Below are 27,582 nucleotides of genomic sequence, written 5' to 3'. Positions count from 1 at the left end.
TTAATGATATCCAGAATAAGGAGTTATAAATAGTTTTACTATTTAGTCTTAATATTACAACTTGTACTAGTAACTCAATATTTGTGAGAAGTAAATTCTTAATATACAATTAACATCAACAGTATTAAAATATACAATACTGAAAATATATATGTTCTTAGCTCGTTGGTCACAATTATATGTCATACAGACGAAGCAAAGTGTTATACTACTTCTACAGTAGTACTTAAAAGTAATATATATATACATATGTACAATTTCATACAATAATCCAGTAGCGGGATCAACAACAAGCGTCTAGCCCGGTCCGGAAAAAAGTATGGTGGGGAGTGTGAGCGAGTCATGCAGGTACAATGGTCAAGCAAAAGGGAGATAGTAAAAGTAATAGCTCTATTTAAGGGTTTCTAAGGAGAACCGTCAGTCTGTTCTTCAGGAACAACCACAGCACCAGCTGCCACTGCTGAAAATTTTAGGGCCTGTAGGTTTATTAGGTAGTGGCGTTTAAATACTGCGGGGGACTTCCAACCTGTGTACTTTTTTAGGTCCTCAAACTTCATGTTTTGAAAATAATTAATCGAGGTGGCAACTGCTCGGATATCATGGACATGTGGAACTGAATCCAGATTAGCTTGCTTAATGAAATAAAGTATCTGTTGCCTAATGCCTCTTAGAGTTAACGTTCCTCCTTTTTCTCCAAGAAAAAGAGGGCCTGTTGTTATTTGAGATGTTCTGGTCATAAAGGTTTTAAGTGTATGAACTGGACAAAATGATTTATCATCTGGAAGAGGAAGAATTTCCCAAGGTGTCCACATATTCTGTGGATCTTCATTTTTTGCTAAAAATTGTCTATCTGGTGAAAGTAAGACTTTCCCAGACGGGAGGAATTCCACATGCCCTGGATTTCCTAGAAAGGGCTGACCATTCAGAAATTCTAGCTTCAGAAGCCAGAGCTACTAAAAATAATGTTTTTCTTAGTAGTGCTGAATAAGAACAGTTATCATTGTCCAAATCAGATGCAAGTTTAAGTACATCATTTAAAAATCATGATATTGTTTGAGGACGGCTTACCGGTCTCAAACGGGTGCATGCTTTCGGAATAGAGGAAAAGTATGTGTCCGCTAAATTAATATTGAAACCTATTTGAAAAATCTTTCTTAGGGCAGATTTAATTGTGGTAATAGTGCTAGCAGCTAAGCCTTTCTCATGTAATGATCTAAAGAAAGATATTGTGAGATTTGTATCCATTTCTTGAACATCCATATCTTTAAAAAATGTAGCCAATTTTTTCACTGCGGAATCATATTGTCTAATTGTAGAATCCCGTTTATCAGATTCCACAAATAGAATATTTAATGGATCTATGTTTGCTTCTTTTTGTGCAGCAAATTTCATGAAGTCCATAAAGTTAGGGCACTCAGAATTCTTGAGGAAGCTGACACAGTCTACATTTGTACTATCTGTGTTAGGTTCGGGGATGGAATCTTTTGGGGTTTGAGTTTCATCTCCATGATGAGGGGATACCAATTGCTCTTCGGCCAGTTGGGTGCCACTAATGCCAGCTGACCTTTGAATGATCTTAGTTTGTGCAGTACCTTCAACAGGAGGTTCACTGGAGGAAACAGATAAATTCTCTCCCAATTGTTCCAATCTAGAGACATTGCATCGATCGCAAAGGCATTGTTGTCTATGTTGGGAGCTACATAACAAGCTAACTTGTGATTGGACTCCGAGGCAAAGAGGTCCACCTGGAGTCCTGGAATCTGAGTTGTGATCCATTTGAATGACTTGTTGTCCAGTGACCATTCTGATTCCAGTGGGGTCATTCTGGACAAGGAGTCTGCTACTACATTTCTTACCCCTGCCAGATGAATTGCTGACAGATGCCAGTGATTCTTTTCCGCTAAGAGGAATATTGCTATTATTACATGATTCAACTTGTTGGATTTGGATCCTCTTCTGTTTGTGCAATGGACTACTGTAAAGCTGTCCGATACGATTCGAATGTGGATCTTCTTGGACGGACGTAACCTTTTCAGTGTTAGAAACACTGCCATCGCTTCCAATATATTGATGTGGAAACGACGGAATGTTTCCGACCATGTTCCTTGAACTTTCTTGAGGGGTGAATATTCCCCCCAACCGCTCAGAGATGCTTCTGTGTGGATGATCAGAGATGGAGGAGGAAATTGTAGTGGAACCGATTTGGATAGGTTCTGTTGTTTCGTCCATGGATGAAGCCTCTTTTTTTAGAATATCTGGAAATCTTGAGACTTTGTCTCTGAATTTGAGATTGGCTCTTGATCTCCAAACCTGATTGATAACCTTTAATCTGGTTTTCAGTAGGACATCTGTTACTGATGCGAATTGAAGGGAACCCAGGATCCTCTCTTGTTCCCTTCGAGATGACCGTCTGTTTTTGAGAAAGCGCTTTGTAGCTTTCGCTATTTCTTTTATCTTTTTGGAAGGAAGAGATAGCTTGTGGTTCTTCAGGTCCCACTGAATCCCTAACCATTGGAACCGAGATGCTGGAGTCAGCCTGGATTTCGCCATGTTTACTTGGAACCCTAAAAATTTTAGGAAGTCCAGTACTTTGGATGTCGACCTTCGACACTCCGCTTCGTTGCTCGCCCAAATTAGCCAATCGTCCAGGTAGGCTACTAGTAATATACCTTTCTTCCTCAATTCCTGAACTACTGTCTCTCTTAATTTTGTGAACACTCTGGGTGCTACATTGAGCCCGATGGGCATTACCTTGAATGAGTAGGCTTGCTTGCCTAGTTTGAATCCTAGGTATGGAGAGAAGTTTCTGGCTATTGGGACATGATAGTAAGCGTCTGTAAGATCTATAGAGGTGGTGACGGCCCCACGGGGAAGTAAGGTCCGCACCTGTGAGATTGTCAGCATACGGAACTTGTTGCAGTGAATGTAGGAATTGAGACGAGACAAGTCTAGAATTACTCGTTTTTTGTTCGAGTCCTTCTTTGGGACACTGAACAAACGTGCTTGAAACCTTATGCTCTTCACCCTCTTTATGGCGCGTTTCTGAAGAAGATCCTTCGTGTACTCTAAGAGGTCCTCTGTTGGATTTTGGAAGAAGCTGACTGGAGGGGGAGGACCCTTCTCCCACTTCCAGCCTAGACCCTTTGATACTATACTGTGGGCCCATGGACTGAAGGTCCATCGATCCCTGAATAGGAACAGTCTCCCCACTACCTGGGAGATCTCACTGGTTGGTTGTTGGTCTAGCTCCTCTCCCTCCCCGGAATCTCCTACCTCTTGCTCCACCTCACAATCGAGAGCCTCCTCTGGCTCGACTACTCCCAGCATGTCTGCTATATGGGCGAAAAGTAGTTCTCGCCTCATAAGCAGGAATAATGCTGGGGAAGCCACAACTTGGGATGAAGTAGAAGGTTGAGGTTCCGAGGGTGGTTGGACGAAGACATATTGTTGTGCTGGTGCTTTAGAGGTGGACGGCACTGCCTGCATATATCCATGAGGACGGGCCGTCTGATAAGGGTTATACCTTCTTGCCTTCTTTTTAGGGTTTTGTTGATGAGATGTTCCATCATTATGGTGTTTGAAAGGAAGACCCCACCTTATCCTCAAACTCTGGTTAGCCCTTGCTGCCTCATGTAAGATATTATTAACTTCCTCTTTGGGGAAGAGGTTTTCTCCTCAAATGGAAGATTTAATTAGCCTATTGGGCTCATGTTTCACTGTAGTCCCAGCCAAAACATGTTTCCTACAGGCCCTTTTTGCCACAGCAAAGTCATGCAAGTCTGCTTGGAAGGTCTGTAATAGACCTTTCGTTAAAACCCTGAAGACTTGTTCATCTTCATAAGTTGTTGCTACCAACTCCGCCGATGTGACGGAGTTGATAGATCTGGCTAACCTTGTTCTCGCTTGGAACTCCGCCTTGATTAGATGGTCGGGGAGTTTGGGCAGTCTTTCGGAGAATAGGTCTGAAGCACAGTCCGGCTCCAATTTACCCGAAGTAAATGTCGCCGGAGCATTAGTCCAAATGTCCAGTCCTGTGGGTAAAAGGAGAGATGTAGGTTCCGTTTCCCTCAGGACTGGCATTGGTTTGTCTTCAACTATTGCCTGCAAGGTTAACTCCGCCACCTTAGATGTACAAGGTGATGGAATACCTTCTGGGGTGACGAACATGGTATATTTTCCCTTGTGAGGCGTCAGTTTGGTATTGACGCATCTCCACTCTGATAGAGAACGAACCCAGGCAGCTTGGGCCTGTTCTCTGGGGAAAATCACCGTTTCCTTGGGCACTTTGTCAACTCTGACTAGCGCATGTTGTGCTAGTCTAACAAAGCCTGGGAACGGGAATTGAAGACCAGCTGGAAAGAGCTCAAAGTCCTCAATGGGTCTTGTACCACACCCCTCAATTGTCAGTTTCCCTTCCCGGAAGGGAGCATGTAGGGCCAACTTCCAAGGGTTCTCCTTGTCAAAGGGGGAAAGCTTTGAAGCATCCGGAACCATCATGGATAGGGCTGGTGTTCCTGAGTGAAGGAGACCGGTTAGCATCTCTTCAAGGGGTCTGATCCTCTCCGTCAATGACGAGAGAGCTTGATTGGAGATGTCCGGTGTTGGCCCAAGGCGTGCATCTAGCCTTTGATCTATGACTCCACTAACTCTAGTTAATAACAGGTTAGTGAAGGCTTCTGGGTTGAAAGCCTGTTCCGCTGCCCTTGAGAATGTTCCTGTCCCTTCATTAGGGGAAGGATTTATGGCAGCAGGCAGATTGACGGACGATGTCGATGGCTGTGAAGCCAAAGACAACTCCTTCGCCGCTGGCGGAACAGGCTTCATGCCTTTCTTTAAAGTCTTCTTGACTTTTGGAATTACCAACGGCATTCATTGTTTTACAGTGGGCTTAGAGAAGCCCTTAAAGGATGAAGAAGAAGAAGGAGAAGGAGAAGGACTGGGAAGGGAACTCGCTCCACTTACCTCCCCACCTACCTGTTCCTCCGTGACCATAGGTTCGGCGTTGATGTTGATCGCCGCCACATCTTCCATTAAATCTTGCTGCTCCTCCAAGGTAGTAGTGGTTGCCGCACGGATAGCCTGGATGAGGGGTTCGGCAACGTCTCTGGCCACCGCTGTTGTTAGCGTGGCCCCCGAAAAAATCATGGCGCAGAGGTCAGCGTCCAGTACGTAAGGTTGACCCTTAGGTACATTCTTGCCAAAACCCCCCACCCATTTGCGAAGAGCCACCCTTGCATCGTGGTATGCTGCCGGATCCGTCTGTAAACAATATTCGTTTTAATGGCGGATCCGTTGACTGATTTATGAATTTATATGACTATATTCCTCAATATATCCAAGCCAATTTCGTAAATGTCCTTACCTGCTCATTGGACATGATGGCCACCAAGTCATAACAGACCGTACATGCGTCCGGGTGCCAGACCACGTAGTTGTCTAGTTGCACAGCGCAGTTGGCATGCGACCGGCAAACTACGTGGCCGAACGGGTTCCCCAACGATGCATGGCAGCCCTCCGCTTGGCAACGGACCACCTGTAATGTGAAAAAATCTCAATGAGTTTTCTTTCCCTTGGTGGTATTTGCTAAAATTATCGGCGAAATAATTCGTTGCCGAAATATTTCGTCTAGACATGCAGTTAAGTATTTTCTAGAAAACTCATGCATGTTTCTATTTGTCGGCGAAATATTTCGTTGCCGAAACATTGCGGTACCGACGTAGTACCAGTTATCTACAAAACTCTATAAAACTCGTTTATTTGTTGTAGTTTTTATTTATCGGCGAAATATTCCGTTGCCGAAATATTTCGGAACCGATGTAATACTAGTTATGAACAACTAGGCCATAAAACTCGTAAGTTTTGTTATTAGATTGTTGTCGGCGAAATATTTCGTCTCCGAAAAATTCCGTCCCGACGTAGCAGCTTTAAGTTTTCTAGAAAAAACTCATTCTTTAAGTTGGCGGCAAAATATTTCGTTGCCGAAACATTCTGAGACCGACACAATATTACTAATCGGCTTATCTTAAGGTGGCTTATAAACTTTAAGTGTAATAGTATAAACTGAAACTTCCGTAAGAGGCATGCTTAGAACTTATACGCCGAACTTCGTCGATGCCGAAGAAGAGGACAGTTCGCCTATTTTTATAGAAACATCGACTGAGAAGCAGTTGTACATTAGATAATGGCTTACCTCTATAGTGCTGAAGCTAGGAATGAATCAGTCTGAATTCCGGCAATGCCGAACTTTGAGTACTACTACGTTCATACCCTGCCTCTAATCACTCCGTTAAGGGAGTATCCTACATATGTTCTCTGTTCGCCGAGGCTCCAGAGGTAATAAAATTAGTAATTATTATAGGAAATAACATCCCTCATTTAATTTATTAGATTAGAGGTTTGTTTGTAACAGACCATGTTGCCTGGCTCTACCCCTGATCCAAGATGGGTATCACTCATAGGCTACTTAGCCTAGATCTCTCGCTGACTGGCCGTGGCTTGTCGCGATCGAAGTGGTCCAACCCGGTCAGGAGGCTATCCAGGTAGGCTAGGCACATGGTACCATCAGTTAGGGTATTTTTATTTAGTCTAAATATAAAATATTTCACAAGGTGCATAGGAGTTATCTCTAACTATCTAGTACTAATCTACATAGCCCCTGGTATCCCTTAAATACACTGTGATAGGTAAGTTTCCCCGACCACACAAATAAAGTCACTTTTTAGACCTAGATTGTTACGACGAGAAAAAAACCTGCTTTTAAGCTTACTATGCTTATTAATTTTAGCTAAATAGGGGTAATCTAACCATGTATCCAATTAAGGATCAAATATGGTTGTCGTTGTGAGACTAGCCTAGATTCGAGAAGGGCTCACGAGCACCGAGATCTTATCGTATTAGTATATAAGCCATATCACTATGAAATGCAACCAAAATCTGTTCTAACAGAAATATCACATTTTAATACCTTATGAATAAAGTTAAGCCTATATATATATAATTTTAAACATGTCGTGTGGAATTTGCTGTAGCTATGCCGACGCTCAAATGGCGGCTCAGCCGGCGGCACCCCCAACTCGTATTTTGAGGGGCCTGGGCCGATAGCATACTTAAATTAACTTAAATATGATAAAAAACCAAATTGGGGTACTCAACTTAGAAGCAGAAGAAGCTTGAGCACTCATAATTGCTAGGATTAATCCAAAATTCACCGATTGATAGAGCGTAAAAATTTCACAGCCTGAACCGCATGACTCTATTTACAGGAATGGGTTGTAGCGCGTGGGTACTAGTAGTAGTGGTGAGGAAGGACGGGTGGTGTGATTTCATTGTAACGGCTCTCACCAAGGTGGGGGATTTTGAAGGGAACCTTCTAAATGGCAGAAGTCCTGTGGTTTGTGGTAACACAACGCCCCTATACTTATACCGACACCCTTTGGGTGATCGCGCTGAGGGTAGTAACTTCAGCATAACCATGTTAGCTTTTTCTCTGGTATATTATAGAGTTTATTTATACTAGAAAAATGAGTTACAGGGATTTTTCATCGGGCGACACAAGTCAAACCCAGAAATAATTGATTTTACTATATATTTTTAAATTAACTATATGTAGAATGTTCACTTGTAGCAAATTCTTAACATTTTATTGTGTATAAATTCATGTTTTTTTCCCTCTGATGTCTTGAACCAACATCAGTGCCATATATTTTCCATTACTCATGCATTTTACTTCAGTAATAATACATTTTCCAGGCGAAGCAGTTGCTGTAAGGAGGAATTTTTATCCACAAAGTTCTCCTGCTGGTCAGGGAGCTGTATGGCAGTGGTCAGGCGATATTACTGGTGATTGGCATGTTTATGATATGTGTGTCCAGTGCATCATTGAGTCAGAGTGGGCTACAGTAAGTAAAGATTGTTATTGAGGTGCTGATAGTACAGCATGTAATTTAGAGTTACTGTATAGTTATACATTTGTAAGATAGATTATTATTTTATTGCTCATAAAACTGATTCATATGAAATTGTATTATTTTGAATACTTCCAACTGATTAGTTACTATATTCTAAAATTTACTTGTACAGGCCAAATTTTATGATGTATATAAAGATGTACGAAAGAACAATAAAAGTGTACTGTTGATTATAGAGTATTCTGCCCATCACTTTTCATCTCATCCCTTGGTCCCTTCCAATCTAGCTAGCCCATTTCAATTTTCAGTTCTTATTCATGAACAAATCATTCAGGGGAGCCCTTATAATCATACAACTCCTTTTACTTCACAGGGTGCACGCACAGTAGATATGAGCAAGACGTTCCCTCTTTGTCCGTACATCATTGATTTTTGTAATTTAACGCAGGTGAGCAAAACATAACCTCTTTTCTGGTGCATTACTGATTCTTGTAATTCAGTGCAGGTAAGTATTTGTTTTTAACAGCCTTTCCTATGTTAGGCCGCTGGAAATCAATTGAAATCATAAAACTAATGTGTCAAGTCAGTGCCACAAGTGAGCTTTAACTGGAATGGAGGAACTACTGGTCATCTTCTGGGCTGCCAGTTTTAGAATTTTGTCTTTGTAGGCTTTCAATGTTAAGATACTGCATATGTGAGAAAGGTAGATAGTGTATGTCAGCCCACAGAAATTTGAGGTGTGATTCAGCTGAGGATCATATTATTATTAATATTATTGTTTGTATTATTTACCACATAAATCACCCTTCAAAAAAAAGGCAGAACAATTACCATGACAAACAAATACGATTTGTTTAGTCTCTCGGCATAACCCTTATAGGGCGAAGGTCAAGTGACTTGCTCGGATGCTTGGACAACTTGCCTCACTACCAAACGCAGTCAGTCGGCAGCTGTCAGAGCGCCCGAGTCAGTTATGAACTTCGCTCTGGGCTTAGTTCGGTTGTTCCAGATCAATCATTACTTCGTCCCAATGGCTTGTCCCAGTACCCATACCATCGACACCCACCATGGAGTGTTGGTGTCCTATCCACTACCGAGAAGAACTTCACTGCATGGGGTAGGAGAATGCGATTGGATGGGTCTGGATGCTTACGCCTTTCCCCCGTTCAAGGTTTTAGGAAAGGTCATGAAAAAGTTCAGGGAGAGTTACGGGACAAGACTTACTCTCATATCTCCCTACTGGCCGGCCCAAAATTAGTTCACAGAGGTACTGGAATGGACAGTGGACACTCCAAGAAGACTGCACGCAAGAGTAGATACACTCAAACAACCTCACTTCGACAGGTTTCACAAGAACACCCTCTCTCTGGGTCTGACTGCGTTCAGACTATCGAAAGATTTGTCAAAGCGAGGGGGTTTTCTAGAGAAGCGGCCAAAGCAGTGGCTAGAGTGCGAAGAGCCTCAACTATGATGTACCAGTCGAAGTGGGAGACCTTCCGTAGTGGTGCAAGAAGCAGAAGGTTTCTTCATCCAGTACCTCTGTGACCCAAATTGCAGACTTCCTCCTGTATTTGAAGAAGGAAGCAGGTTTGTCAAATCAAACTGTCAAAGGATACAGAAGTATGCTGGCCACGGCGTTTAGACACACAGGCTTAGATATTTCCAATGATTTGGATCTTAGAGACCTCCTCAGGTCTTTTGAAACAAGGAAGGAGCGTCAATGCAGAGCCCCTTATTGGAGTCTGGATATCGTACTGAAGTTCTTAGGCACTAATAAGTTTGAGCCTATAAGTAAGGCGTCTTTGAGAGATATCTCGAAGAAGACCATCTTTTTAGTTGCTTTGGCCACGGCTAAAAGAATTAGCGAACTTCAGGCGATTAATAAAGATATAGGCTGGAAACACAACAAGGAAGTGTGCACGTTCCAGGAGGACTTCGTGGCCAAGAACGAGAACCCATCTATCCTTGGCCAAGGTCCTTTAAAATTATGGGTCTGTCCGACCTTGTGGGTCAGGAACAGGAAAGAGTTCTTTGTCCAGAAAGGGCTTTGCACCATTATGTGGAAAGAACCAAAAGTATTAGAGGCACCTCAGGATCTCTTTGGTGTTCAGTGAAGAGCCTAGTAGACCCATGACGTAATGCTATCATCTTCTTCCTAAGTGAACTATTTAAAGAAGCAAATATGCTTTGCCAAGAGGGAAGCTTCGGATTACTTAAAGTCAAGGCGCACAAAGTTAAAGCGGTAGCTACATCCTTAGCATTAAAAAAAAATTTGACCCTCAAGAATTTTATAGAGGGCTAGGGTTTTCTGTCAACGCATTGGTCACGTCCAGTTGTCAGACCCTTTTGATAGCTTCTTCAACATTCAGGTCACGTCCTAGTTGAGAGCTACTAAGGTTAAGCAGGCTAAGAGGCAGGACCTATGAAGTCAGCTACCTTAGAAGGTAAGGAACCAAGCAGTACTCTAATATTTATTTTAAGTTTTAAAACTCTAACGATGTTGTTGTCTTTGACCCACCTCCAAATGTGTCAATCAGCTATATATATACCTGCCAGGTAAGTGTCATACATGAAAATGACGTTATGATGATATAACAAAGTTTCATGTATACTTACCTGGCAGGTATATATAATTAAATTCCCACCCTCCTCCCCTCAGGAGACATGGTTCAGAGAAAATCTGATGAAAATGGGAATGGTTCCGAGCGCCAGCACCACGGGAACGGGGTGGCGATCACCTGAACTACCAGTGATCTAGCGGTTGCCGCGAGTTTTGAAAATTCTGCCAGTGCGACAGAGGATATAGCTATATATATACCTGCCAGGTAAGTATACATGAAACTTTGTTATATCATAATAACGTCATTTTTTATATTACAGTGCCAAGAACCTGATGTACTTTGCCTGTAAAGTAAATATCACTCGTAGGCTGCACAAGTGTAGATATGAAATGTGTCCTTTTTATTTTTCTGAAAAGAAAGCTACTATGCCGGCTCAGTTTGTCATCTACATTTTTTGTCTGTCCTCAGATCTTAAAAACTACTGATGCTAGAGGACTGCAAATTCTTATGTTGATCATCCACCCTCCAATCATCAAATATACAAAATTGCAGCCCTCTCTCTTGAATAATACTTTTTGTATTTATAAAAGGGATTTTGACGTAGGAAAAATCTATTTCTGGGCGAGGAAGCCGTGTCGCCCAGTGAAATAGGTTCCTTTAGCACTATTTCTAAGGTAAAATATTGCTATAATACCAGAGAACTGCTAATTTGGACATGCCAGAATATTCTGGCTCGCTCATCTTTATTAAAAGGTGTCGGTATAGTTCTTGGGTGAGTGAAAACCACTACCACGGGACCCTCTCCAATTAGCCTCTCCTACATCAAAAACCCTCAAGAAAAGGGGAGCCGATCTACGGCTCACTACCTACCACCGTGTAGGTAGCGGCTGTGACGTCATACCTGTACATAGCACCCTAGCTTGGTGGCAAAGAAGAAAAGGGGGGGGTTTGAAATACAAGGGAGGGATTTCACTGGGCGACACGGCTTCCTCGCCCAGAAATAGATTTTTCCTACGTCAAAATCCCTTTTCGGGGCTCGGCCGTGTTGCTCCGTGAAATAGTACTAGAGAAAGCACCAAGCTTGCAACATATAAGAACAGATATTAGACAAATATTAAGCATTAAAGGGTGCAAATGAAAACCATTCAACATCATTTCACTATAATAAACTCTTATAAACAAAACATATTATAAGCCTTAACGTAAAGTTAACAACCTTAAAATTAAGACATGACAGACGTTAAACAAGTAAATTGTATACAATGCAGGTGAAATAAGGCACTTACGCACTAAACATTATGTACAAATATCATATAAATCTGCCCAGTACTACAAATACGCTACTGGCTTGAGGTAGAATGTTAATGAGGCTGGTAGGAAGGAGGGCGGAAATTAGGAAGGAGATAAGGCAACTACTGCATACTACTTCCGACCGTAGCAGGGGAAACAGTGTTCCCCACAGCTACCGCCGGGAACTTAAGGTCCTCCAAAGAAGATAGTGGCGTTTAAAAACTGAGGGGGATATCCAGCCAGTGTATTTCTTCAGCTCATCGAAATTCATATGCTGGAAGAAATTAATTGATGTAGCTACAGTAGGGCCTCGTTAATCGCGGGGGATAGGGCCCAGAACCCCCCGTGATAAGTAAATACCCGTGTTATCCTGGTACCCCCCCTAAAAATTGCTTTAAACTGCCTACTTTAATAATTAACCCACACGAGACCACTATTTCAATGTTTATAACTGCCTACTTTAGTTCAAGCACCAAATATGTCTTCAACTATCACCTTAAACTAAATTCAAGACAGTTTCAAAGTTATTCTTTCCTATCTTCAATTTCCCCTTCATCAGATCAGCAAACAAAAGTATAATTACCTAATAATTCCTTTCTATTTTCATGATTTGGCTGCTGCACCAAACTAAAAGTACATAGTATATCTATTTCGTGAATGAACATATTTGATAAAAAAACATAATTTACTGTAATGATTATAGCACCCAACTATAATATTAATGTATAAACAGCAAAATACAGCAATAAAAGTCTATTTTTGTCTTTTGTTTACGTTTAGAATCAGCTGATGCACGTATATTACCGAAAGAATTATTTTGGAAAACAATTTAGTTGCTAAAAGAAACTAATTTATTAATGGAATTATTATTTTTAACTTTGTACATAATAGTTTATGATATTATGATACAGTAATTCATATTTCACGAGAGAGAAGAGGGAGAGTAAGAGAGAGGGCGAGAGATGAGAGAGAGGGGGGGAGTGGGGGAGAGAGAGAGAGAGAGCGGAGAGAGAGAGAGATGAGAAGAGAGAGGAGAGAACAGCTTTGGATGAGAGTAACTGTTGAATAGCTTGAGAGAGCAGCTTGGGACGAGAATACTGTTACTAGCTTAGCAGAGAATAACACAATGAAATTTGTATTTTAAATATTTTTATGGTGATAAGAAATCAAACATGGATAGTGATAAGATATTCTTTTGTATACTGTTATAATGTGAAAATCATTTAGTCAACTATAAAAGTTGTATTGAAGCAGTTTCGTAAATCACAGAATAATAGATCAGTATTAGTTTTTTTCTGAGAGAGAGAGAGAGAGAGAGAGAGAGAGAGAGAGAGAGAGAGAGAGAGAGAGAGAGAGAGAGAGAGAGATTTTGCTATTTACATTCATAGTATTTGAAAATTTGTAAATGAGTGTATCCTAAAAATGCATTTAGTCATGAAAAGAAGAAGAAAACACAGTAATTAGTGAATCTTGCTCTATGATAATATTAGAGATTTCGTTAATTTTCTGGGGATATACGTAGTATTTGGGCTTCACAAAAAAAGTAAGTAAAGTGATTTATGACAGAATTTAGAGGATACTTACGTAAAAATACATCGGTAGTTTGTAGAACGGTGTAACCACTCACATTGTGTAAAAATAGTATGTACCAACGAGACTAGGTTTGGTGACGTCACGGTTGTCATACATATTTTTTTCGTGAATGAATATACATTTATGATAAAAAAAATAGTTACTGTACTGCTTAGAGTACCATACTGTAAAATTAATGTAATCACATCAAAATAAAGTAATCATTGCATGCTGTAAACATGTAAAGTGTATTTTTATCTTTTGAAAAATGCATTCCCCAAGGAATTATTCCTTGAAGAGGCTTTTTATTATGAAGATATGCCAATAATATAGTAAGTATTGCTTTTATTGTGAATATATGACAATAATATAGAGGTAAAAAAGGGTTTTATACATTTCGCTTTCGTCGCGATCGGGTTTTATTACATTTACGCTTCGTCGCCGATCGCAAACAACAATACGATAATCAATGACAATTATCTTGTATGACTGCAGTCTGTAGTGTTCATAGAAGTTGATTACGTTATACCAAAACAATAATGAAGTTCGAATTGAAAAGTAATGTTTTCCTAAATGTTATTACTACTGTAATTACACTACTACTATTAACATTTCTAAAAGGTTAAGAATGGCAAAGGTGCTGTTGAGTGTAACTCAATGTTTACATTTCTGCTGGCCGTTCAACTACAAGTTGATGTCAATGATGTGGAATTATTCCATGAATAGGCTATAATATTATGAAGATATGCCAATAATATATAAGGTGAGAATGGTTTTATTACCTTTATTGTCAGTTAATATCATAATGTGAATCTGTTCATGCATTTGCTGGTTACCGGAACCGGACAAGGCTTAGCCTACAACGGACAAGCCCTCGATGCTGCTATTCATACCAGTGATATAGATTGAGAAGTGGTCCAAGAAAAACCCGTGATTAACTGAATCCGTGATTGCTGATCCGCGACTAAGCGAGGCCCCACTGTATAGCTCTAATGTCATGTACCCGTGGGAATGACTCTGGGTTGGCTTTCTTGATAAAATATAGAATTTGTTGTCTTATACTTTTCAGAGAGATGGTGCCACCTTTCTCTCTAATGAACAGAGGGCCTTCGGATTTCAGAGATGTTCTATGTAGGAAATCCTTTAATGTTTGCACGAGGCACAACGATGGGTCCTGTGGAAGCGGAACAATTTTCCATGGAGCCCACCTATCTAAAGGGTCCTCAATTTTGGCAAGAAACCTGCGATCTGGAGAAAGCAACACCTCCCCCGATGATAGAAATTGTATATGACCTGGGTCCCTAGATAAAGATGACAATTCTGAAATTCTAGCTCCTGAAGCTAGGCTGATTAGGAATAGAGTTTTCCTCAAAATAGATTGATAGTCACATACTGAGTTGTGAGTATCCGATGCCAGCTTAAGGACATCGTTTAAGAACCATGACACTGTTGTTGGCCGCTCCACAGGCCTAAGCCTGGCGCATGCCCTGGGGATTGAAGTAAAGTATGAATCTGTTAAGTTAATGTCAAATCCGAATTGGAAAATCTTTTTCAATGCTGATTTTGTTGTGGTTATTGTACTAGCTGCCAAACCTTGTTCAAATAAATACCTGAAAAAGGTGATAGCTAGGTTTGTGGTCATGGTATGAACATTAGACTCGTTTAGGAAGACAGCCAGTTTCTTAACTGCCGAATCATATTGGCGAAGGGTCGATTCTCGTTTATCTGATTCCAAGAACAGGATGTTCTGTGGATCTATGTCAGCACCCCTCTGCGCAGCGAACTTCATGAAGTCCATACAGTTAGGGTTTTGTGAAGACCTGAGGAATCGAACACAGTCTTTGTTTGCACTTGCTGGGACAGCATGGGATTCGGAAGCCGATGAGGACGGAGACCCAATTCTAGGATAAGAGGAAACCAATTGTTCTTCGGCCAGTTGGGGGCTGTGAGAGCCACCTGGCCCGTAAACGACCTCAACTTGTGTAGAACCTTCAGAAGAAGGGTCACTGGGGGAAACAGATATATCTTCTCCCATTGGTTCCAATCTGTGGCCAGCGCGTCCGTGGCGTAAGCCAGAGGGTCCAGGTTGGGGGCCACATAACAGGGAAGCTTGTGATTCGATTCTGTCGCAAGCAGATCCACCTCGAGCCCTGGTACCCGGTGACACACCCATCTGAACGACTTGTTGTCTAGAGACCACTCTGACTCCAGTGGGACTGAGCGTGAAAGCGCATCAGCTACCACGTTCTGAATCCCTGCTAGGTGAGTGGCCGATAGATGCCAGCTGTTCTTGGCTGCGAGAGAGAAGATGGCTATCATCATGTGGTTCAGATGACTTGATTTTGAGCCTCCCCTGTTTATGCAGTGCACTACTACTGCACTGTCGAGCACCAGCTTGATATGTGATTTCTTGTCTGGGCGAAGTTTCCTTAGGGTGAGGAACACTGCCATAGCTTCCAGGACATTTATATGAAGCTGTTGGAATTGAGGGGACCAAGTTCCTTGTACCTTCTTGTATTGTGAGTATCCCCCCCCAACCTGTCAGTGACGCATCTGTGTGAATCACTAGGGCCAGTGGGGGAAACTGTAGCGGGATCTTCTTTGCTAAATTCTTCGCCTCTGCCCAGGGGCGGAGACATTTGCGCAGAATTACCGGGATTGGGGCGAGCCTGTCCCGGAACCTTGCATTGGCCTTGGAGCGCCAAACTCGATTGATGTCTTTGAGTTTGGCTTTCAAGAGTATGTCCATCACTGAAGCAAACTGTAGAGAACCCAAGATCCTTTCTTGGTTTCTCCGGGACGTCTGTTTGCACTTCAGAAACTGTCTCGTTGCCTTGGCTATCTCTTTCCTTTTCGCCGGAGGGATCGAAAGAGTATGTGAGTCCAAGTCCCACTGGATGCCCAGCCACTGAAACCTGGACTCCGGAGTCAGGCGGGACTTTCCTCTGTTTATCTTGAATCCGAGATGTTCGAGGAAACAGATCACCTTGTTCGTAGCCTTGATGCAGTCTTCGATGCTTGCCGCCCACACTAGCCAATCGTCCAGATAGGCTACCACCATGATACCCTGTGATCTTAGTTCCTGCACTACCGTTTCTGCCAGCTTTGTAAAGATCCTGGGGGCTATATTGAGCCCGAAGGGCATTACTTTGAAAGAGAAGGCTTGTTTGCCTAACTTGAAGCCTAGAAACGGACGGAAGTGCCGTGCTATCGGGACATGATAGTAGGCGTCTGTAAGATCTATAGAGGTGGTGACGACCCCACGGGGAAGTAAGGTCCACACCTGAGAGATGGTCAGCATCTTGAACTTTTTGCAGTGAATGAATAAATTTAGACGGGACAAGTCTAAGATCACCCTTCGCTTGTCTGAGCCTTTCTTTGGAACGCTGAACAAGCGCCCTTGAAATTTTAAATGTTTTATCTTAACACCGCTCCTTTTTGAAGGAGGTCCTGAGAGTATTCTATTAACTCCGGTGTTGGCTCCTGATAGAAGGTGTTGGGTGGAGGTGGACCTTCTATCCAACTCCAGCCTAGGCCTCTGGATACGATGCTTTGTGCCCAATTGCTGAACCCCCAACGATGACGAAAGTGGTACAGCCTCCCTCCTACCTGCGAGACCTCATTGGGTTGCTGATGGACGTGGAGAAATAATTGGGTTGCTGATGGACGTGTTCCGCGGCCCCCCTTTTGCAGCTCTGGCACGACCGGTTGCTCTGCTGCCGGCTCGTTGACAAAAGGAACCTCTAGCCCTGCCCCCCCCTACTGAACCTATTGAACGCCTGAAATGCCTGGCTTTCATAGGTCGGATTAAAAGCAGGGAAGACAGCGAAAGAGCCCTAAGGTTGCTGCTGTTGAGGTTGCGCCAGCAGAACGAACTGCTGCTGGGGCTGGGCCTTAGAGGTGGAAGGTTGTGGCACTGGGACCGCGTGGACCAACGCTTGATGTTGAGGAGCCTGGAAAGGCTGGAACCTCCTAGGCTTCTTCTTAGGCTTTGAACTCGAGGAGGAAGACTCCGACTTCCTCTTATATACTATGCCCCAACGAACTTTTATGCTCTGGTTCAGGCGTGCAGCCTTGTGTTGCACTTCGTTAACAACAGAGGCCGGAAAGAGATCAGCACCCCAAATGGACGAAGCCAGGAGCTTATTTGGCTCATGCCTAATTGTTGATTCGGCTAGGACATGCTTTCTGCAGTTTCTCCTAGCCACAGCAAGGTCGTAAAGGTCGCACTGCATGCTAAGAAGTAACGACTTCGCAATAACCTTAAACAGCGCTTCTTGTGCATACTCAAGAGCCGCTGTTTCTGTCATCACCAAGGAGTTAAGAGACCTAGCAAGCCGTGTCCTAGCATCGAACTCCGTTTGAATCAAAGTATCAGAGAGCCTAGGTAGACGTTCACTAAATAGAGTGATTGCGCAGTTCGGTTTAAGCTTCCCTACTGAGAAGGTTGCCGGCAGGTCTACCCACAGGTCATCACCACCCGGAAGCAATAATGATGTAGGGTCGGTCTCCCTGAGTTGTGGCATAGGCTCATCTCTCGTAACCGCCTGAAGGGTGAGTTCCGCTACTTTAGTCGTGAACTGTAACGGGTTCTCGTCATCCATGGTAAACATTGTGAACGGACTCTTGAAGGCCATGACCTTGGTATTTGCACAGTTCCACTCATCCAGACTGTGAACCTACGCCTGTTGGGCTTGGTCCCTGGAAAGGATGACAGTTTCCTCTGGGACCTTGTCCTCCCTGACTAAGGCAGACTCCGTAAGGCGGACGTAGCCGATGAAAGGCGCCTGTAACCCTGGAGGGTAGAACTCGAAGTCCTCAAGCCTTCGAGTACCACAGCCCTCAATCGTCAACATTCCGTTTACAAAAGGAGCGTAGTTCGCCATTCAAGGATTACTAGGATGGAAAGGAGGGAGAGTGGAACCGTCTGGCATAGCCTGACCTGGTGCCAACTGACTGGGATGCACCATGCCTGACACACCCTGCTGAAGCCCCGCCATTAAGGACTCCTGGGTACCTAACCTCTTTAGTACTTCTTCAAACCTTGAAGTAAGTGTGTTTACTAAGTTGCCTAAATTCCCGACCTGTTGCAATATATTCGTGGCGAACATATCTGGATCAAAGGAGGAGAACTCCGCCTTCTCCTGTAGTACCTTATGAGGTAACTGGCCCTTGGAAGTTGATTGTATGGAACCTGAAGGGGAAGGGTAAGACTTCCTCTTCTGAGACTTTGGCTTCAAGGACTTTGATAGGGACTTCTGTCTGGGTTTGTCTGCTCCGGGATGGTGAGCCGGAGCTTTATGGCTGATGCTATCATATGATCTTTTGGGAATGGCTTTTGCTTTTTGCAGTAGTTTAGAGTGAAGTTTACTTTTTACTTTAGGAATTGCCGAGAGGGATTTCGACCTAGAAGGAGGTAATCCCCCGGCAAAACCTTGAAAGGAATTAGAAGAGGAAGGAGAAGAAGTAACAGAAGTGCTCAAGGAAAGACCTGGAGCACTTAAAAGACTAGCCTCATTAACAATCTTACCGTAGCCCATGTCTATGTCATAGGCTCTTGCTCCATATCCGGAGCAGGCACTCCCTCCATCAATTCCTGCGGCGAAGCCTCCTCTGGCTGCTCAGCTACTGCCGCTTGAATAGAGGCTATGATTGGGGCTGCCACCTTTGGGTCCACGTACCCCGCACTCTTTCCTGCCGGGAAGATTAACGTAGCCATTTCTTGCGAAAGGATATATGGCTTTGCTTTCCCAACATTGCGCCCGAAGCCACCCACCCATATCTTAAGGGTGGAGAGAGCGGCATCTCGGACAGACTGTGAGGCCTGTAAGAGAAGGATATTGTTAACCTAGAACTTATCTTAATATTCTATAATTAATACTAAAATTATAGTATCTTAAAAACCATACCATGTTAAATAGGAATGACCACCCTAAAGTCAGATGTGAACCCCGAGAGGAGAGGTAACTTACATCGGAGGTAACCCGTTCGACTAGGTTGTAGCAGGTGAAACAGTTCTCATGATGCCAGACTATGAAACCTTCGAGTTGAACGGTGCAGGAGGCATGGCTCCGGCAAATGTCGTGGCCACAAGGGTCTTGAATTATGGCGTTACAGCTGGCAACTAAACACTGAGTGGCCTGTAATGATAATGATACATGAGTACCATTGGTAACAGGTATAAAAAGTTCATGGTAAACATCAATTAATGCCGGAGTATTCCGGGCTAACAAAATATGTCTGACTCTGCCAATCTTGCTATGTACTCTACTAAGCATTCCGGAATCGTAGTAGCCGGAAGTAGATGTATTCCGGATAGACCGGAGCACAGACTACTTTCCCACTGGTGCTACTCGATAAAACCGGAGAGGAGGCACTAGCGATAGGCGAGACCGGGACGGTGGAACCCGGAGGTTCCCTAAGCTAAAATAACAAGAGAGTAGTAACTCACTGCAGAGCGAAAACTCGATAACATAAGTAAACAAATATTTATAATGCAATAAAATAATATTCGCCCGCCGGAGGCATAGCCACCGTAAAGACGTTGACCTCAGAGACTCCGGATAGAGCCGGAAGCCTGTCCCGTCATTAGACGGGGAGGGAATGTCAGAGGGCGAGAATGGACTAACTATCCCAAAGAGCCGAGGAGGGCTGAGCTCGCCCGAGCCAGGTCGGGACCGAGGCTGGGTAAAGCGAAGCTCCTCCCCAACACTGGGATGAGGTCGGCTGAGAAGCGTCACCCGCACACCGAGGGCCTGTGGGGCCCCCTTCCACCCCTCCACTAGAACTCGGGTCGGTCGACAGGGACAACGTGAGCGAGATAAGCACCCACCTTGGTGGGTGGGGGGGGAAGGTAGGTCGGTAGAGGGAGACAATCACGTGACCGCCCGGCTCCCTCACGGTTGCATGGACCACGAGGAAGGCCTAAGGACTAGCCTAGCCGACGCGTACACACCAAAAGAAAACATATACAAATGTAAAACTATAAAATATGTACTGAACACCGGGGGGGGGGAGAGAAAAACAAGGAAGAGGAACAATGATGTCCTAAGAGAACCAAGTAAGACCACCCGATAAGGATGGGCCTAACCAGGAACTCCCAGAAGCTGGCCTAGAGCTATAACGAAGAATCGAAGGACAGGCGGCCAGGGAAGAAGGCTATGACTAGCTAAAAGTAACAAAATAAACAAGAAACTTAACTAAAATAAAGACATGCATGAAATGTAACGGTTGTTTCCAGAGGAGGCACAAAACAAAGACCCGTGTGTGGAAGGAAACCCCCGTGCCAGCACATAAAATAAAATAAAATAAAATAAAACAAAAACATATTCATGATCGTCAAAAACAGCATCCAAAACACAGAAATGGAAAAATACAAACTGGCATCACAACTCGGTTCACTAGGTATGGGAGACCACGTGAAACCGAGGAAGACACAAAGGGAACGCTCTAATGGCGGCTCGGAGCTGCCGCCGCGTGAGGCGATGACTCAAAAAAACCTAAAAAAAAAAGGGCATGAAGGCCAAAAACACTCCCTAGATAGTGTCAAATCTAAAACCAGTACTTAACTTGGATGCAGAGGGAGATTGACGATCCATCACAAATAAAAAGCAAAAAAACACAAGAGAGCAAAGAAAAACGCGTGCGTCTCAAGTAGGGCTATCTAAAGGAATGACGTCACAGCCGCTACCTACATGGTGGTAGGTGGTGAGCCGTAGATCCGCTCCCCTTTTCTTGAAGGTTTTTGATGTAGGAGAGGCTAATTGGAGGGGGACCTGTGGTAGTGGTTTTCACTCGCCCCAGAACTATACCGACACCTTTTAATAAAGGTGAGCAAGCCAGAATATTCTGGCATGTCCAAATTAGCAGTTCTCTGGTATTATAGCAATATTTTACCTGAGAAATAGCGCTAAAGGAACCTATTTCACGGAGCGACACGGCTGAGCCCAGAAAAGTAACTTACAAAGTAACTTACCAAGTAATTACTTAGCTAATGAGTAGCCTTGCACCTCGCATGGCATCCTAAATTAAAAAATTTGCACCCAAGTGACTGTTGCAATGCAGGGGTGACAGGCCCTGCCCACGGCAACGGGAGCTCACAAGTGACAGAAGCCACTCATCTGGATTAAAGTTGATGAGGGCATTCCCGGCCACCTCAAGAAACTGGATGTGGGACAACCTCCCAAGGTCCGAATTGTGCCCACAGTAGAAAAATGTAGGCATTCTGGAGGGCCAACTGAGGTATATATTTGAGGAGCTTGTGTGTCCATCTCCTGGTTCTCCTGGCGAAAGGATAATCCTGGATGAGTTGATCAAAGAGATCAACTCCTGCCATGTGCCTATTGTAGTGCCCAATGACGGTAGGCCACTCGACAAGAAACTCCTCATACATAACTTGGCCCTGCCGACGTGTCATCTTCCGCTGAACGACCTCTTCTTGGATGGGCTCATGACTCCTCGTAATCATGGGGACGAGTTGGACCCCCTTCCAACAGATGACGAAGACATCTCCCTTCCGCTGCCACTCTGTCTCTCCTCTTGCCAGATGTTGCAGCTGGCTAGCAAACCTCTTGAGGACATTCAGGGCCCCAAACACCAGCCAAATGGTACCACTGACTTGCATACCTGCTTCATATAGTTCCTGGGCCAGGGATACCGAGTTATAATAATTATCCATAAACAGGTGGTATCCCTGAACGATCCACAAGACCGAAGACTGTCATGCAGCATGGAGAAGACCCCTGAATGCACAGAGATGTCCACGACGTATCCAATGTTGGACTTCGTAATAAAAAATAATTTCACACCATATTTCTTTGGTTTTTGGGCCTGTACACTTTTATACTAAGACATCCTTTGTAAGGCATCATCCAAAGAAAGGTTCTTGGCAGGAACCACAAGAAACTGGTACCGTTCACGAATGTAATCCAACACTGGGCAGACTAAGATGGGTTGGTCGGGGTTATTCTGGGGTATGGCTCTTCGGTTGAAGGCGTTGAAATACCTGTCCAACGCCAGGAAAATATCACGGGCCATAATGCCGGGCACAATGGCCATACTTAAAAAAAAATTCCGCCTCAAATATTGCCTGACGTCGGAAGCAGGCATCATTCCCAAAAAAATGTGGAGCCCCAAAAAATGCCCCATGTCTGTGAGGTTGCAGCCCCGCCAGCGATACAACAACGTCGTCCGCAGTTTGTCACGGCAGTACCAAGCGTAGTCCGTCGTCTCTACTACCAGGTATTCCAGCAATTCCCGCATCAGGAACAGCTGAATGAACCCCAGAGCAGTGAGAGGAACAGGTATGGTGAGCCCAGGTGCTGCCGTGAATGGGTGCATGTTAAGTGGGGTGGGGTCCTCTGACCACCCCTCATCACTCTCGAATGAATGGCCTTCACCTAGGCTGGTGCAACATTCTGACCTTCTACGTGCTCGGGCACAGTTTCGCACTCGAAACACCCCCCCCTCTCCCACTGCCCCATCTCCCTCGCTTTCTATTTCGTCTTCAACAACAAAACTCAACAACTCCTCCTCCTCCTCCTCAGACTCCCCCTCATAGGCACTAAAACCACTAAACTCCAACTCACTTTCAGCTTGTGACTCCTGTATGGACATTGGGGGCAAATATTCATCATCACTTACATCGGGAGTGATGTCCTTGTCACTAGATGACCAACTGCCATCAAAATGAGGACTTGCGAGCTGCTCTCGATCGAGCTCCAACAAATATTCATTAATGTCCTTTTGTTGGAGGCCTCCTAAATGCCTACGAATGCCCCTCAGGACACCCCGATGCTTCCTAGGAGTCGTTAAAGGCACTCAATGTGGTCCTTGGACACTTTCGGCCACACGAGGCCGCATGAAATGGCGTTGAGGAGCTAGGTCATCTTGGTTGCTTGGTCCCTCTCCAGCATCCAAGTCCAAAATACGTCTCACACGATCCCAACTGAGAGCCAAAACGCCCCTTTAGCGCTTCATTCGACGGTCAGACATCTGTACATATGTGTTGTACCACCACAAATACTTATACACTCGCAAAAGTTCGACAAAACACAAATGCGGCAAAAGATCGCTCTCAGACGACGCGTCGCTGATGCTTGCTGGTGCGAGAAGAAACAATTCTCGCATGCGCGGCTGGGTAATGCTTGTAAACAAAACAACAGCTTGATTCCTGAACTCCCAGCATCCCTCAAGGCACATGATTCAAAAGTTTTCACCAAGTAGGCCTATAACTATTTTTCCGCAAATTTTTTAAAAACTTTTTAGCGTCGATGTATTTTACGTCAATTAACCCTTAAACGCCTATTGGACGTATTTTACGTCGACATAGAAAAGTATTTTTTAAAATTCGAGGAAAAATACTTATAGGCCTACCAGTCAAAAACTTTTGAATCACGCGCCTTGGGGGATGCTGGGAGTTCAAGGATCAAAAATTATGTTACTGACATAATTTTTGCACCATTTTAAATTAGCCGTTACATGGAGTATTATATATATGAAAATGTGCGCAATTTCATGTAGAATACAAAAAAAATACTCATGATTGTAGCTTTTATCAGTTTTGAAATATTTTCATATAAATAACGATAAGTGCCAAAATTTCAACCTTTGGTCAACTTTGACTCTACCGAAATGGTCGAAAAATGCAATTGTAAGCTAAAACTCTTATATTTTAGTAATATGTATTCAATCATTTACCTTCATTTTGCAACAAATTGGAAGTCTCTAGCACAATATTTCGATTTATGGTGAATTTATGAAAAAAACTTTTTCCTTACGTCTGTGTGGTAACTCTTCTGAAAAAATCATATGTCCGGTTGTGGTAATGTTTGCACCATTTTAAATTAGCCGTTACATAAAGTTTTATATATGGAAATGTGCGCAATTTCATGCACAATACAACTTAAAACAACCCATGGTTGTAGCTTTTATCAATTTTGAAATATTTTCATATAAATAACGATAAGTGCCAAAATTTCAACCTTCGGTCAACTTTAACTTTACCGAAATGGTAAAAAAACGCAATTGTAAGTTAAAACTCTTACATTCTAGAAATATTCAATCATTTACGTTCATTTTGCAACAACTTGGAAGTCTCTAGCACAATATTTTGATTTATGGTGAATTTATGAAAAAAAAAAAAAAATTTCCTTACGTCCGTCCGCGTGATAACTCTTCCGAAAAAATCATGTGCGATTGTTGTAAGGTTTGCACCATTTTAACTTAGCCGTTACATAAAGTTTTATATATGAAAATGCGTGCAATTTCATTTAGAATACAACGAAAAATAATTGAAGGTTGTAGCTTTTCTCATTTTCGAAATATTTGCATATAAATCACGATAAATAGAAAAAAAAACCACGTTCAGTCAACTTTGACTCTACTGAAATAGTCGATAAACGCAATTGTCAGCTAAAACTCTTACAGTTTAGTAATATTCAGTCGTTTATCTTCATTTTGAAACAAATTTGAAGTCTCTAGCACAATATTTAGATTTATGGTGAATTTAAAATAAAAACTTTCCTTCCCTCTGCGCGCGGATTCTCCTCCGCAAATCTCCGAAATGTGTATGTCGCATTCTTGTAATATTTGCTCCGTTTCATATTAGGCGTTTCATAGAATTTTATATATGAAATGTGCCCAATTTCTTGTAGAATACAGCAAAAAATAATTGAAGATTGCAGCTTTTCTCATTTTCGAAATATTTGCATATAAAAAAACTATATAAAAAAAGTTTGACATTTGGTCAACTTTAACTTGTCCAAAATGGTCGAAAACTGCAATTGTAAGCTAAAACTCTTACAGTATAGTAATATTCAATCATTTATCTTCATTTTGAAAGAAATTGGAAGTCTCTAGAACAATATTTAGATTTCTGGTGAATTTAAAAAAAAAAAAATTTGTTTACGTCTGTGCGTTACGAATTCATGCATCATTTTGTGATAATATTTTCTCTGTGTTGCTTTGATTGTTTTACAATGTGTTATATACCAAAATAATCACAATTTAGTGTACAATATAAAAAAAAAATTAATTCGTTAGCTTTAACCGTTTTGCTCACAGTTTGATTTGAATACAATTATATATGAAATTTTGTTTTTGCTCTATCATATATCACATTATTTATATATGATAATGATATTTTTTTTTCATTTTTGATGGTTGCATACTAAACTTCAGGCAATGACGAAAAAAGCAGCCAAAAATGAACTCTTAATCTTGAAAACTAAGCATGCTGTGATTTTTTGAAAAAAATATTTTTTACGCTTCGGCTCTCACTCCGAGACCCCCTCGGCATACGGGAGATGATTTTTATTATACCCCTTCGGCGTTTAAGGGTCGAGCACCCAACAGACAATTTTTGTTTACGTAAAATTTGTCCAATAGGCGTTTAAGGGTTAAGTGTTCATGTTTTCTGCCGATTGTCCTCCCCCTCTGTCGCCACTTTCGGACATCACCTCACTCAAAAGATAAGGTTCCACATTTTACTACATATGTACGTACATGTACACACAGTATTTCTTGTACCCTGTACACTAATACACTTTATTTACAGGTACAGTAATGGGTAGGGTAAGTATTGAATGGTCCAAATTGTTGTATTTCATTGTTTATTGGTCAATTTAGCTTTATTATAAAATTTACTGTGGTGTTTTTGTAGGGCTTGGAACAAATTAGGCAATTTACATGTAAAACGTAGTTCTAGATACGAAAAAATCAGGTTACAAAGGCCAGTTTGGAAAGGATTAATTTCGTAACCTGAGGCACTACTGTAACAACTGGAAGGAAAAAGTGTTAGAAGTAAAGAGAGTTAATGATAGGTTTTAAAGATTCCAATAATAATAGGGGGATAAAGTAGTAATATCATCATACGCCCCTCAGATGGGGTGACAAGAGCAAGAAAAAGAATCATTTAGACTAGAGTTTGAGGCTGTCATTAGAAGGGTGAGGGAGGAGGAGAAGCTAATATTAGAAGCTGATATGAATGGCAGGGTGGGAAAGAGAAGAGATGGGTAAAGAGGGAGGTACATGGAGGCCATGGGTTTGGAATTAGAAATGAAGATGGGGATTATATATTGGAGTTGGCCCAGAGTTTTGAATTGGCATGTATGAACAAATGGTTTCAGAAGTTGGATAAATACTTGATAATGTATGAAAGTGGAGGAGTGCAAAGCCAAATAGATTACATCCTGGTTAGAGGAGCCGACAAAAATAATGTGACGAACTGCAAAGTGATCTTGGAAGAAGCATGTGTCAAACAACATAGGTTGGTGGTGATGGATTAGAAAATGAGTGAGAGAAAACCTTAAAAAGAGAAAGAGGAGATCTAGAATTAAGATTTGGGAACTTGAAGCACCAGGTCCATCAGAATTCCAAATTGAAATGATCAAATTACTAGGTACAGAGGTGTAGAAATGGATGCTGGATTTATTAAAACCCTATATGGGAAGAGGAAAACATGCCAAGGAAGTGGGAGGAGTCTCTAATGGTATATATATACAAGCAGAAGGGAGATGTCTTGGATTGTGGTAACTATAGGGGAATTAAACAAACGGAGCATGGATTCAATGTTTTAGTGAGGATTCTTGACGAGAGATTAAGAGAGATTGTAAAGATCGGAGAGATTAAGAGATTGTAAAGATCGGGAACACAGCGGTATGGATTCATGAAAGGAAGAGGGACGGTGGATGCCATCTTCATAGTAAGACAGCTACAGGAAGAGGCCAGGGGAAAACCAGGAGCTTTATTGTGCATCCATATACCTGGAGAAAGTATATGATAAGAGTCCCAAGAGAAGTGATGTTTTGGTGTTTGAGGAAGAGGAAAGTCCCAGAAAAGTTGGTTAGGTTGGTTGAGATGATATACCAAAGAATGAGCACAAAAGTAATAACATCAGTTGGGGAAACAAAACTTTGAAGTTAGCGTTGGATTACACTATGGGTCAGTGTTAAGCCCATTTTTGTTAGTGCTGATCATGGATGTGTTGAGTAAAGAGATCAGGAATGAAGTGTTGTGGTAGTTGTTTTACACTGATGATCTGGTGATTATTGCTGAAGATGGGTTGGAGAGTGGTAGGAGTCTTCAGTTAGAGGTGGCTTAAAGGTGAATGTGAATCAAACAGAGGTTTTGGTGAGCTGTAGGGAAGATAGACAGAATAGTAATACAAGAGAGAAGAGACTTGATTATAAAACAGGTTGAAAAGTTTAAATATGTACTTACAGTGGTCCCCCCGTATTTGCAGGGGATGCGTA

The 27,582-nt window shown here is 42.5% G+C and overlaps 1 protein-coding gene across 1 annotated transcript in view; it reads left to right on the top strand.

The window, feature by feature from the left end:
- Positions 1 to 27,582, top strand: part of LOC135196929 (protein deltex-like) — a 333,013-nt gene that overhangs the window by 130,252 nt on the left and 175,179 nt on the right. The window contains exons 4-5 of the mRNA XM_064223767.1: positions 7,750 to 7,898; positions 8,281 to 8,355. Of these exons, the coding sequence (XP_064079837.1) occupies positions 7,750 to 7,898; positions 8,281 to 8,355 (224 nt within the window). The remainder of the gene's footprint in view (positions 1 to 7,749; positions 7,899 to 8,280; positions 8,356 to 27,582) is intronic.

The sequence above is a fragment of the Macrobrachium nipponense genome, chromosome 18 (genome assembly GCF_015104395.2).
Source record: "Macrobrachium nipponense isolate FS-2020 chromosome 18, ASM1510439v2, whole genome shotgun sequence".
Lineage (NCBI taxonomy): Eukaryota > Metazoa > Arthropoda > Malacostraca > Decapoda > Palaemonidae > Macrobrachium > Macrobrachium nipponense.
The sequence above is the reverse complement of the archived record's forward strand: the minus strand, read 5'-3'. Positions and strand labels throughout refer to the sequence as shown.